The 11,885-nt window shown below is 53.3% G+C and overlaps 2 protein-coding genes and 1 long non-coding RNA gene across 13 annotated transcripts; 2 read left to right on the top strand and 1 right to left on the bottom strand.

Moving 5' to 3' along the window:
• The first annotated feature begins 1,136 nt into the window (after positions 1–1,136).
• Positions 1,137–4,175, top strand: GLMP (glycosylated lysosomal membrane protein). Its single transcript, XM_008516809.2, has 6 exons — positions 1,137–1,323; positions 1,834–2,091; positions 2,289–2,489; positions 2,614–2,832; positions 3,312–3,568; positions 3,676–4,175. The coding sequence occupies exons 1-6, from the start codon at positions 1,204–1,206 to the stop codon at positions 3,839–3,841; spliced, it is 1,221 nt and encodes a 406-aa protein (XP_008515031.1). The 5' UTR covers positions 1,137–1,203; the 3' UTR covers positions 3,842–4,175.
• A 245-nt stretch (positions 4,176–4,420) lies between these two features.
• TMEM79 (transmembrane protein 79) lies at positions 4,421–10,669 on the bottom strand. Of its 11 annotated transcripts, none has more exons than XR_011537036.1 (6): positions 10,512–10,665; positions 8,939–9,741; positions 8,450–8,663; positions 7,398–7,586; positions 7,006–7,269; positions 4,421–5,472 (listed from the first exon to the last, which is right to left on the bottom strand). XR_011537036.1 is itself a non-coding variant. In XM_070608618.1 (5 exons), exons 2-5 carry the CDS (start codon positions 9,696–9,698, stop codon positions 5,104–5,106), a joined length of 1,383 nt encoding a protein of 460 aa, XP_070464719.1. In that variant the 5' UTR covers positions 9,699–9,741; positions 10,512–10,665; the 3' UTR covers positions 4,421–5,103. The 11 variants fall into 11 exon arrangements, 5 of the variants coding, with proteins under 5 accessions (XP_070464719.1, XP_070464722.1, XP_070464720.1 ...); XR_011537034.1 differs by having other exon boundaries at positions 7,398–7,686; XR_011537035.1 differs by having other exon boundaries at positions 7,398–7,686; positions 8,939–9,860; positions 10,512–10,628.
• LOC139081759 (uncharacterized) lies at positions 5,343–7,071 on the top strand. The gene is made up of 2 exons (XR_011537041.1): positions 5,343–5,695; positions 6,387–7,071. It is a non-coding gene; the product is annotated as an uncharacterized lncRNA (long non-coding RNA).
• Positions 10,670–11,885: the final 1,216 nt, after the last annotated feature.

Below are 11,885 nucleotides of genomic sequence, written 5' to 3' on the forward strand. Positions count from 1 at the left end.
GCAGGCTGCTGTCTAGAGCTAGGTGGTCAAAGGTGAGCACAGCAATCAGTTCCTAGCCTAAGGAAAGATGCTTATCCTTAAGGAAATGCCAGTGTCGGGGGAAGTTGCACCTTTATCTCAAGGGCCTTTGTTCTTGCCATAGGAAATGTTTTAAAGCAGATATACAATGCATGCTCAACAGCCACAGTCAGGCCCTTTTGGAAAAAACAAAGTAAGGCCGAATTAGGTTTATACCAAATGGCTTCCTCATATACTCTAATGTATCCTATTGCTTGCCATTTTTGTTTGTCAGAGGTGATACCCTTTGGTGCTTTATGAATTTTGTACCATATGCATTTATTATGAGTCAAAATAATTTTAAGATTAAGCAGGGGCCGACCCGGTGGTGTAGCGGTTAAGTGCGCACGTTCTGCTTCGGCGGCCCGGGGTTCGCCAGTTTGGATCCCGAGTGCGGACATGGCACCGCTTGACAAGCCATGCTGTCATAGGCATCCCACATATAGAGTAGAGGAAGATTGGCATGGATGTTAGCTCAGGGCCGGTCTTCCTCAGCAAAAAAGAGAAGGATTGGCAGCAGATGTTAGCTCAGGGCTGATCTTCCTCAAAAAAAGAGAAAGATTAAGCAAAAAAACCCAAGAACAACAAAATGCATTCCTTCTGCCAGGCATGAGCTCCCTTTTTTGACGTGTATATATTGCTCTCATATCTTATTTTCTGTCTTATCTTTTCTCCACAATACAATTGTGAGCTCTTCCAGGACAAGAACCTGCATACCTGGGGGCTCAATAAATATTAAAAATTGACAAAAAGAACCCTGTCGGGTGCACCATCTCCCCCACAGAATTCCTTCAAATTCCTCTCTCTGCCTTCCCTACCACAGAGTCATTTTATTGGGATCCCATTTGGATCTTGAATCCAGATACAATACCCAGTTACAGGTAACTGTTCCATGGGGCCAGTTGAGTAGAAGAGGTTGGGAGTATGTCCGCGTATCTATCTAGTCTGTGATGTCTTGCTTGCCAGCTCCTTTGGAGATGCCCAACTCCTAATCTTTTCTGATTTTATTCTCACTCAAGCCTAAATCTGAGTTAAGGGAGGAGGTCTCTTTAAGAACTGGTGTGATGGCCCCGCCCTTTAAAGGGATCAGCTGAATCAGTGAGTCACATGACTCCAGTGTCTTCCGCCCTCTGAAGTTGGCGCTGCATGTGTGGCTGTGAGGAGCCCCGCTGGGGTTGGGGGCATTGTGCCCCCAGCCCCATGCTCCTCCTGAGTGTACTTCTATCTGCAGCCCCGTTCGGCCTGCTGGGGGAAGAGACCCGCCAGGTGAGAGGCTAAAGCAATAGAAGTTTCAGGAAATGTTACCCTTAAAGGGTGGTTAGAATCTAGGGTAGCCAATGGGTGGGGGGCGGGGTGGATGCCTAGAGAGGACTTCTTCAGTCGGGGTGGGGAGCAGTCACGGGTCACGGGACAGGATTGTGGAGTGGGGCAAGTGTGAGGACTTCTTGTCTTCCGGTGAAGTCTGGACCCTGACTCAGCCTGAGTGACCCAGATCCAGGCAAGTGTTGGATTTTTTCCTTCCTCTCAGCCCTGTGCCCTGATTTCTCCTCCAAGGTCAGGGTGGTTCTGGCTCTACCCACCTCTCCTCCACCCCGCACTCTGCTCCTTACACCGGGATTCCCTTAGCTCCCACACAGATCCTCTTGCCCCCCAGGGTCTCACCCTTTCCCCAGCATGTCCCAAGCCCCCTGCCGCCCCCCCGCCCCCCGCAAGCTTCTTTCCCCTGTGTCTCTCCCTGATCCTCTTCCCTCGGCCCTCCACTACTTCATGTTCTAGGTATCTCTGGAGGTCATCCCTGACTGGCTGGACCCCCCCCAAAACCTGCTTCATGTTCGGGCAGTGGGTACCAACTCCACGCTGCACTATGTATGGAGCAGCCTGGGGCCTCCAGCAGTGCTGCTGGTGGCCACCAACACCCCCTACAGCACCCTGAGTGTCAACTGGAGCCGCCTGCTCTCCCCTAAGCCTGATGGAGGCCTGATGGTGCTCCCAAAGGACAGCATCCAGTTTTCTTCTGCCCTTGTCTTTACCAGGGTGAGGACATTAGGGGAGAACCAGGGGGAAGAGTGCAGAGGAGAGGGTTCATCCAAATTGGAGGAACTGAAGACTGGGGGTGGGTGAAGCAGAGGCAGGTATGAGAGCCTGGGGGTGGGGCCAGTGAGGAGGGGATGGTGATTCAGGAGAAAGCTGGACCCTGACCAGCCCAGTCCAACTCCACCCCTACCTGCCAGCTGTTTGAGTTTGACAGCACCAACACATCCGATGCAGCAGCAAAGCCTCCAGGAAAACCATATCCCCCATATTCCTTGGCCAAGTTCTCCTGGAACAACATCAGTGACTCACTGGATCCTGCCACCATGAGCGCTACATTTCAAGGTCGCCCGATTCATGACCCCACCAAGGCTTTTGCCAATGGCAGCTTGTCCTTCAGGGTAAGGATGTGGGGAATCAGAACTCAAAAGGCTGGTTTATGAGGGTGGGAGCTAATGATGGGGGTGGCCTCCACGCAGAAGCATCCACCTGCTTCCCACTCCTCCCATGCCTCCTCCATCCTAGGTGCAGGCCTTCTCCAGATCCGGCCGGCCAGCCCAACCCCCTCGCCTTCTGCACACAGCGGACACCTGCCAGCTAGAGGTGGCCCTGGTTGGGGCCTCTCCTCAGGGAAACCGCTCCCTATTTGGGCTGGAGGTAGCCACCCTGGGCCAGGGCCCTGACTGCCCCTCAGTGCAGGAGCAGCACTCCATTGATGATGAATACACACCTGCTGTCTTCCAGGTCAGGCTTCCAGTGGAGAAGCAGATGGGTGGGGGAATGTAGGTGGACCCCATTAGAACCTCAGAGAATCATTCAACCGTTTAGCACTTAGCACCACTTTATTCAGCTCCTTTAAGTGCTGGGCCCTGTGCTAATGAATTTGGCCTGGTCTTGGCCCTCAGTGGAAAAGACAGAAGGCAGTTCAGTGTGACTAGTGCTCTGATAGGTAGAATCTGAAAGGGCCTGGGGACTCAGAGCAGGGAGCTGAGTACCAGCTTGCAGAGTGTCAGGGCTGAAAAAGGACTCAGTGCTTATCTAGTCCAACTCCCCTTTCTACAGAGGAGAGATTGAAGCCCTGGTGCAGATAGCCTGTGAGTTCTAGAAGCAGGCCTGGGACTCAGGACAACTAGCGACAGATGGAGGCTGGGAAAGGGTAGGGGAAAAGAGGGGTCGGGCACAGGATGGTCCTCCTCACCCTGCCTGTTTGCCTTTCTCCCCAGTTGCACCAGCTGTTATGGGGCTCCGTCCCAACAGGCTTCGTGCAGTGGCGACCAGTGGCTTTCTCCCAGAAGCAGGGGAGCCGGGAATCAGCCCTGCCCTGCCAAGCTTCCCCTCTTTACCCCGCCTTGGCATACCTTCTCCCCCAGTCACCCATTGTCCGAGCCTTCTTTGGGTCCCAGAACAACTTCTGTGCCTTCAATCTGACATTTGGGGCTTCCACAGGCCCTGGCTACTGGGACCAACACTACCTCAGCTGGTGAGTTAGGGCCTGGGCAAAGGGTCTGGGAGGTTGAAGTGGAGGAGGGCCTCTCAGCCTCCCCTCCTAAGCCTGCTTACCTTTCTTTCTCACTCTGCTTGCTCTAGGTCAATGCTCCTGGGTGTGGGCACCCCTCCAGTAGATGCCTTGTCCCCACTAGTCCTAGGCATCATGGCGGTGGCCCTGGGTGCTCCAGGGCTCATGCTGCTGGCAGGAGGCCTGTTTCTGCTGCTGGGCCACAAGCGGTACTCAGAATACCAGCGCATAAATTGAGACCCACTCTCTAGAGGGAAGGACATTACTGGACCTGCCTTGCTGGCCTGAAGGTTTGAGGGTCAATGTTCCCGGCCCGCTGCTCCCTTCTTGCTTTTCTGCAGAACCTCAGAGACCAACCTCAACTTCCTGGGGACCCCCAGGTGGAGCTTCCTTCACACTCTGGGGAGGGATGAGGGACAGGGTGAGTGCTGGAGGAAGGGTCCTCCTGGGATTGCCCCCCTACCCCTCCTTTCCCCATTTGCCTCGAATGGGACTCAGAGGCCTAAATAAGAGGCCTTCTGACTGGTTGGCTGCCCTGGAGAGCATGAAATAGATTTATTTTTTCCACAGGGCTGGTCTCTCAGTGTGTGAGTGTTGTTGGGCTGGTTTGGGGCTGGTTCCAGGGAATGAGAGGGCTAAGAGGTGGGCATGGAAGGCCCCATTTCCTCACCAGGCCTAGTTCCATCCCTTGCCATGGGACGAGGCTCCTGCAACCACTCTCCATCATATAGCGCAGGGAGGTTTCTCGTGCAGTCTGAATCAAACAAGGAAGGGACACTTGAGACTGGGGGCAAACATGAAGAAAGAGATGCGGAAGACTGTGGTAGTCATTTATTGTTACACACACACTCACACGGGGTTCACATCAGCCACTATGCCTTCCAACCACCCAGCCACCACATGCAAGGACGCGTGCACACGCACACACACACACACACACCCCTCTTGGGAGGCAGGTTTCCCTTTGGCTCCTCTTCCCATGGGAGAGGCGTGACTTCTGGGCACTTTGGAGGTGGGAAGTTACAGGGGCCTAAATCGGTTGGAAGGGAGGAGGCAGCAGCTCTGGGCTGGGGCAGCTGTAACCATCTTGACTGAGGCTAAAGGGCCTATGAAGGCCAGTCATGGAGGGCCCTAAACCCTAGACCCCAGCAAGTTCTTCACCAAGTGTGAAAGTTCTATTTGATCTGATGCCCAGCCTGTGTCTTTAGGCATGGGCAATCTTTCCAGTCTCCTTGAGGCCCTCTGCTTAGACAACCAGCACAGAAATGGTCAGAGTTTTGGCTGTGGCTCTGCCTGCTGCCTCATAGGAGGCTGGAGAGTGGAGCAGATTCCAGCAGAGGTGGGCGCTACTAGTAGCGCGGGGGGCGTGGGGGGGGCGGTGCTGCTCAGGAAGGAACCTCGTCTCTGCTGGTCCTGGTCCTGTGCCCTCAGCATCCTTAAGGGACATGGCTGCCCACCCCTTTCCCTTCAAGAATACGGCCTAAGTCCCTCCCTCACGACTATCCTGGCCTCCAAAGGTCAAGGGCAGCGCCGACTAAGGGAAAGCAGGGGACAGTCCAGGTTCTGATTGGATCGGGCGGACCCCTGTTGGAAAGTAGCGAGGTCTGTCCCACCGAGTTCCCGGGCTGGGGGCAAGAGGGTGGAGCAGAGCGGCTCAGCCCCAGGGGCGGGGCCTGTAGTCCGAGGCCGAGCGGGCGTGGTCGGGGTAGTCCAGGCGGCTCTCGGCCGCAGTGAGCATGCGCTCGGGCTCCACCACGAACATGTAGTAGAGGTTCCACATCAGCATGGACAGCAGGGGCAGGAACGTCAGGCCGTAGCCAAAGCCTCGAAAGGAGCGGCCCACAGCGAAGGTCAGCCAGTATATCAGCCTGCCGGGACAAGAAGGTCGGGCTACCCTTGAGGGAAACACGGCAGCTAACGGGCAATAGGCTGATGGCGGGGAGAACAGATAGCGAGGGAGGCAGATGGGGCTGGTGGGTACAACCCATACTTCTGAAAACAGCGGGTGCTCCTGCCATTACGATGCGTCAGGCGCGGTGCTAATGACTTTAGGGGCACTATTTAATTTAGACCTTCCCACATCTCTGTAAGGTGAGTATATTATTACCCTCTTTTGTGTACTTTTCAAATTTTAATTAAAAGTTTTGTTTTGCCTTTTTTTTTTTTTTTTGAGGAAGATTAGCCCTGAGCTAACTGCTGCCAATCTTCCTCTTTTTGCTGAGGAAGACTGGCCCTGAGCTAACATCCATGCCAATCTTCCTCCACTTTATATGTGGGACACCTACCACAGCCTGGCGTAACAAGCAGTGCCATGTCTGCACCCGCGATCTGAACTGGCGAACCCTGGGCCAAGAAGTGGAACGTGTGAACTTAACCGCTGCGCCACCAGGCTGGCCCCAAATTAAAAATTTTCGAGTAGGCATTATACACTCACATGGTTCAAAATTCAAAGGTACCAATGAGTATTCCGCCTTTACTGATTCTCAGCCACCCTCTTCTCTTCCCTCACCCCCACCTCCACTCCACTCCCACCCCAGGCATCCAGTATTATGGTTTCTTGTGCATCAAGTGATACTTTATGCATATTTGAGCAAAAAAGATTTATGTTTTCCTTTTCCCCCTTTTGGGAAGTATGGCAGCATTCTATATAGACTGTTCTGCATGTTGATTTTTTTCCCTCGCCTAATATATCTTGGAGATTGTTGTATCTGAGTACATAAACAGCCTCCTCATTCTTTTACAGCTGTAGTACATTCCATTGTATTTATTGCCCCTTTTACAGGTGAAGAAACTAAGATTCCAAAGGGATTAAGTAAGACTGGTCCAAGGTCACACGTCCGGGAAACAGTAAAACTGTGATTTGAACCTGAGCCTGTTCATCACCCCCTCTCCTGCCATTTTAGAGGGGTAGAGGGAAAGAAGAGAGTAAAGAAGCCAGCTTCAACAGGGCTCGAAGCCCAGAGGGAAGGATCAGCCACAATCAAATTTCCCCTCATGGAAGATCCATTTAAAATATAGACCTCCCCCCCCCCCCCCCGACAATGGGGGGAGTGCAGCAGCTTCCTTTTAATATATGAAGGACTGCTTTCTACAAGATGGACAGGCCTCTACTTTTTAGCCGTGAAACAGAGGGAAGAGTAACCAGTGCTTCTCTACTGCTCCAGGAGGCGGCAGGCATAGTAATAATGACAGTTCACATTTAGCAGCCCCTTTACCAGTACCAGACTACTGTAAGCATTCTACATGAATTGACTCATTTGATCCTCACAACAACTCCATTTTCTAGATGAGAAAACTGAGGCACAAAATGCTGAAGTAACTTGCCCATGGTAGAGAAGAAAGGACGCTGGATGAGAGAGGGAAGGGACCTGGATTCTAGTCCGCCACTGCTGCTCACTGACCTGAGCAACTCTTTTCCCCCAGTCTGTTGTGATTTCCTCTCTGTAAAATGGGGAAGATTGACCACACAATCACTGAGTCTTCCTTAGCTCCCTGATGATTCTTGCTGCTTAAGCCAACATCTGTCCGAGACCAGCATTCCCCGGGAGGGAGATGGGCAGCTGAGTTACATGAGCAGGAACATATTTATCTTGGAAAACATCTACTGGGAGAAAATGCAGGGCTGCATGATGGTCAGGAGGCTGGTGGGACAGATGACCACAAGACTACAATCAGAAGCGACAGGAAGACAGATTTTAGCTCAATAGGAAGAATGTTTTTGTGGTTTAAAGCTACCTGGAATCCTTTATCGAAAGTAACAAAAGGAAATGTATTAGGGAAAAAATGGAAAGACCTGCATTTGGCTTCAGAAACTCAAAGGTGCCTTCTGGGTTAACAGTAGTTCACTTAAAAACACTCCTGGGGCCGGCCTGGTGGCGCAGCAGTTAAGTGTGCACGTTCTGCTTTGGTGGCCTGGGGTTCGCAGGTTCGTATCCCGGGTGCGGACATGGCACCGCTTGGCAAGCCATGCTGTGGTAGATGTCTCATGTATAAAGCAGAGGAAGATGGGCATGGATGTTAGCTCAGGGCCAGTCTTCCTCAGTGAAAAGAGGAGGATTGGTAGCAGTGAGCTCAGAGCTAATCTTCCTCAAAAAAAAAAAGGAGAAAAAAAACTCCTAAGGATTTCTAGTGACTGTAAATTCTAAATGAAAGGAGAGTAATGAGGCTGCCACGAGAGCTAATGTGGCCTTGGTTTGTATGAACAGAAAGACAATACCCTTGACCAGGTTCCCCCGCACCATTGACAAGCAGGAGAATTTCCTTCCTAGAGGAATCAACCCAGGACAGTAAAGGGACCAGGACCACTTAGGAAAGTAAACACTAGAGGAGCAGTGTGTTGGAGTGGGGGAATTGAGAGCTGTTGTCAAATATCTGAATTTGTCCTAGGCAATTCCAGAGGTCAGAGTCAGGGCAGCAGTTTTTAGCATGATATACAGAACTTTCTAATAGGACCTTTGAAAAATGAAACAGACTGCCTTATAAAGAATTGAGCACCTGGTCACAGGAGGTGTTCAACTAGAGGCCAATGGCCACCTGATGAGAGTGCCACAGAGCAGTGGCTGCAATGGGTGGAGGTTGGTCTACGTGCACCTGAAAGCCCTTCCAGTTCTAGGTTGGTAGATGTGTCTCTGAAATCAACTTCCTTTGGGAAGACATAGGAGCTGATCACCTGCTACCAGGTGAGGTAAGGTGCAAGGGAGAAAATAGATTCAGCTCTCCAGGGCACACATTTAGGTTGGTGCAGAATCCAGAAAATTCCTTGTTCCTGGCTCTCCAGACATTCAGATGCCTGGGTCCCTCTAGCACCATCACCTCCCCTGTGCCCCACCCCCAGCCCCAACTCACCGGGAGATGGCAAAGAGACCAGTGAGCAGAGGAAGCAGTTTGAGGGTCTCTTGGGGCAGGTAGGTGGAAAGGACGGCCAGATTGAAGAAGTAGAGGATGAAGAGCTGGACTGACTGGGCCACGTATTGCCGGTGGATCTCTACCTCCCGCCGTGGCTCCCCAAAGGGCCGTAGGGCAGAAAAGCACAACAGGCTCAGCCCGTACACCAGGAGCCCTGGGTGGGGTTGGAGAACACATAAGTCAGAAGAGGAACAGTAGGCAGGAAGCTGGGGGCAGGGTTTGTAGTGGAGAGCTCACGGGCATGCACCCTACACAGTGGGGCTGAGGTGGTCCTGGGAGGAGATGGGGGCACAGGGTGGCAGGGTGTGGGAGGCCCTAAGGGGGCCAGGCCAAGTGAAGGGAAACTCTCCTGCTCCCCAAGCCAGGCAAGCCCTGCCCTCAAGTCCAGTTCCCAGATACCCCCTTCCTTCTCACAGGGCCCAGGCTCACCCAGTATGATGGGGAAGGTGGCAAAGACCCCGCAGCGGAGCGTGTAGACGAGGCGGGAACTCATGGTAGGCAGCCGTGGGGCATCGAAGGGCAGGAGGGCATATGCCCCATAGAGCAGGCAGGGGAAGAGGATGAGGGCAGCTCCCACTGAGGCCACGGCCCTCAGCCCCTCTCGGCCCCCACAGCTCCCACAGCCCCCACAGGAGCGGCCAGGCGGCCTCACCACTGCCTCAGCCCACTTGCGCTCTGAGGGCTCAGGGTGGGTCGCCCGGGGGGGCAGGAAGGTCTGGTGGCGCTCACCCTCGCCCGCCTCACAGCACACAACAAGGTCCTCCTGGGGCCGCCGCTCAATGCACTGTAGGTCGATGGGCACAAAGGCCCGGGCTGCCTTCTCAGGAAGCAGGCTGGCATCATCTTCAGGCAACTCCTCCAGCTTGGTGGGTGGCTCTGACTCAAGGGGCTCAGGCTCAATGTCCCGCCAGCCAGGGGGATCTGGGAATGGGGCACTGGGCTGGGGGCCAGTCCCCCAGGGCAAGGTGGCAGCCTCACTTACTGTGCTATCTAGACCATCCTCAGTCCCCTCTCCGGCTGTGGGAGACCCAGCTGAAGACCCTAGTCCAGAGGACTCAGCTCCGGGGGACTCAGCCCCGCCTTCCCCTTCTGGCTGCCCGCCATTGGGGATCAAGACCTGGGGTGGGCTCTTCTCTGGGGCCTCGGGCCCCTTCACTTCCAGCAGGGGCAGGGTCTCAGGTTCTGTCATCGTGGGGCCTCACTTCTGGGGGCTACCGTGAGGTGATGTCACCCTGGAGAGAGCAGAGGAAAGCTCTGTCAGAAGCTCCTGTCCTCTAGCCCTTGGGTTGGGTTGCTAGAACTGGAACGCTCCAGGGCAGCTGGTCTCATGGGCTTTAGCCCCTTCTGGGACCTTGGGGAGAACATGGTATGGAGGAAGGTGTTGAAACAGAGGGAGGTGGGAGGGAAGTGAGCAGCTGAAATGGAGGCACCCTTTCGACATCAAATGCCATCCAGCAGAAAGGGTGAGTCAAGGGGCACAGTCCCTGGCAGCTGTGGCTTCAGCCGCCCCCAGCCACGCCTTCTATCCCCCTCCACCAAAACCCCTGGGGTCATCATGGCCACCCTAATTCAGGAACAGGAAGAAGAGGAGGTGTTTAGAATTTTGCCAAGAGCTTCCTTCCCACTAAGGATCTTCTTGTGGACAGAGAAGCTGCCCCCTTCACCTTCAAACCTCCCGTTCTCCCTGCAGATCCCTTCTTGGGACTCTCCTGGCAAATGATACCAGTGATTTGCCAACAGATCTGTTCCAAGGAGCTGGCAGTAGCAGTGCACCTTATTCTTTTCTTCTCCCACCTGAGTACTTAGTCAGTTTCCAAACTCCTCACTAGCCCACCTTGCCCATCCCCGGAGGGCCTGGGTCTGTCCAATTTGACTTCTAGGTCTAATCACGGCTGTTTCCCATGCCTTGTCTCGTGTCTTTCTCCCCTCCCTCCCATCCTCCATCTCACTGCTTCTGGATGGGGTTGATTCCCCTCCCTCTACCATCTCAAGGGCCTCCTACCTCTTGCCATTTGGACCCATGACACCCTCTTAGTTTCCATCTGGAGAGAGGCAGAGGGTCCCCAGTGTCCGGGAAGGAGCTGCTCAGCTCCCTGCTGGCTCTGCAAGTATTCCTCTCAGTGTCCCTCCCTTTACCTGTGTCTCCAAACCTGTCTGACCAGAGCAGGTGGGGCCCAGATTAAAGGGGCAGGCTCCGCCCTGCTGAATCGGCCGACAGAAAAAGCATGAGGGCAGGACATCATCCTTTCTGAAAGGGGGGTGCAGCTGGGCATAGAGGTAAGTGTGTGTTCTAGGCACATGGGATGTGTAGGAGCTCCCAGCTCAGGAAAGCAGAGGGGGAAGAGTGGGTCTGTGGATCAAAGGATGCTTGGCATAGGTTAGGATACCCAGAAAAGAGGTGGAATTTCTACACTTAGTCGTTCAATATTTATTGAACATCTATTATTAGCCAGGCTCTCTTCTAGGCACACAGGAGAGAACAAGATGACAGGCAAGGTGTCTGCCCTTAAGGAGCTTGTTCTATTGGGGTAACATGATAAAGAAGCCTAGCAACTAAATCAATAAGACAATTTCATTAGGGAAAAACCTCTTTGCCAAGGTGACATTTGAGCTGAGACCTGATGGGAAATCAGGAGTATGAGTGTTCTAGGCAGAGGAACAGCAAGTGAAAGGCCAACGAGTGGGAAAGCCTTAGGCTGTGTCAGGAACAGAAAGAAGGTCGGTGGCTGGAACCAGAAGCGTAGTGGTGGCAGGGGGATTTATGTTCCCATTTTAACATGAACACGGGCCCCACCCCCAACCCCAACACCTTGCCTTTTAGCTTAGGTTTAAGGTTAAGAAAGCAATAGGAATCCAGGGTGATCTTTCCAATGGGAGAACCAGGGGGCAGAAACGTGAGGGAGTGGCTTCTCATTCCTGTGGGACCTTATCTCTAAAGCCTTTTGAGCTTGTGAGGGCAAGGACAGTGTCTGGATTGCTCATCTCTGTGTCTTCAGAACCCAGCAGTGTGACTGGAAGACAGCAGGTGTTCAATAAATGTTTGCTGGACTGGCGAGAGATGGATATGCAAGCGGAAATCTTTGGGGGTGGGAGAGCTGAGGGCTCAGGTGCTTGTACAAGAGTCGTGTCTTGAAGGGTCTTACCCTTAAGTTATGCTCGGTCCTTTCCAAGGAAATTTTCACATACTCGTTTTTCTGTTTGTTTAAATAATGGAATAAGGGGAGAACTGGAATCTCTCTAACCAGTTATCTGAAAGACGCTTGGCTCAAATGGAAGGAGGGGTAAAGGGGCAGAAGGATGGACCAAATGACCAACGTATGACAAAGCAAAGTCACGCTCCTAGCTGTGAGCCCATCTGCCCCGATCCAGCTCAGCT

This window comes from Equus przewalskii, unplaced genomic scaffold (assembly GCF_037783145.1).
Source record: "Equus przewalskii isolate Varuska unplaced genomic scaffold, EquPr2 ChrUn-9, whole genome shotgun sequence".
Taxonomy (NCBI): Eukaryota; Metazoa; Chordata; class Mammalia; order Perissodactyla; family Equidae; genus Equus; species Equus przewalskii.

Coding starts and splice junctions, on each gene's coding strand:
- TMEM79 (XM_070608618.1), bottom strand. CDS start 9,698: ATGACAGAACCTGAGACCCTGCCCCTGCTGGAAGTGAAGGGGCCCGAG. Junction 8,664..8,938: donor CACCTTCCCCATCATACTGG/GTGAGCCTGGGC, acceptor AACCCCACCCAG/GGCTCCTGGTGTACGGGCTG. Junction 5,473..7,005: donor GGGGGAAAAGAGTTGCTCAG/GTCAGTGAGCAG, acceptor TTGTCCCGGCAG/GCTGATATACTGGCTGACCT.
- GLMP (XM_008516809.2), top strand. CDS start 1,204: ATGTGTGGCTGTGAGGAGCCCCGCTGGGGTTGGGGGCATTGTGCCCCC. Junction 2,092..2,288: donor CTGCCCTTGTCTTTACCAGG/GTGAGGACATTA, acceptor CCTACCTGCCAG/CTGTTTGAGTTTGACAGCAC. Junction 3,569..3,675: donor GACCAACACTACCTCAGCTG/GTGAGTTAGGGC, acceptor TGCTTGCTCTAG/GTCAATGCTCCTGGGTGTGG.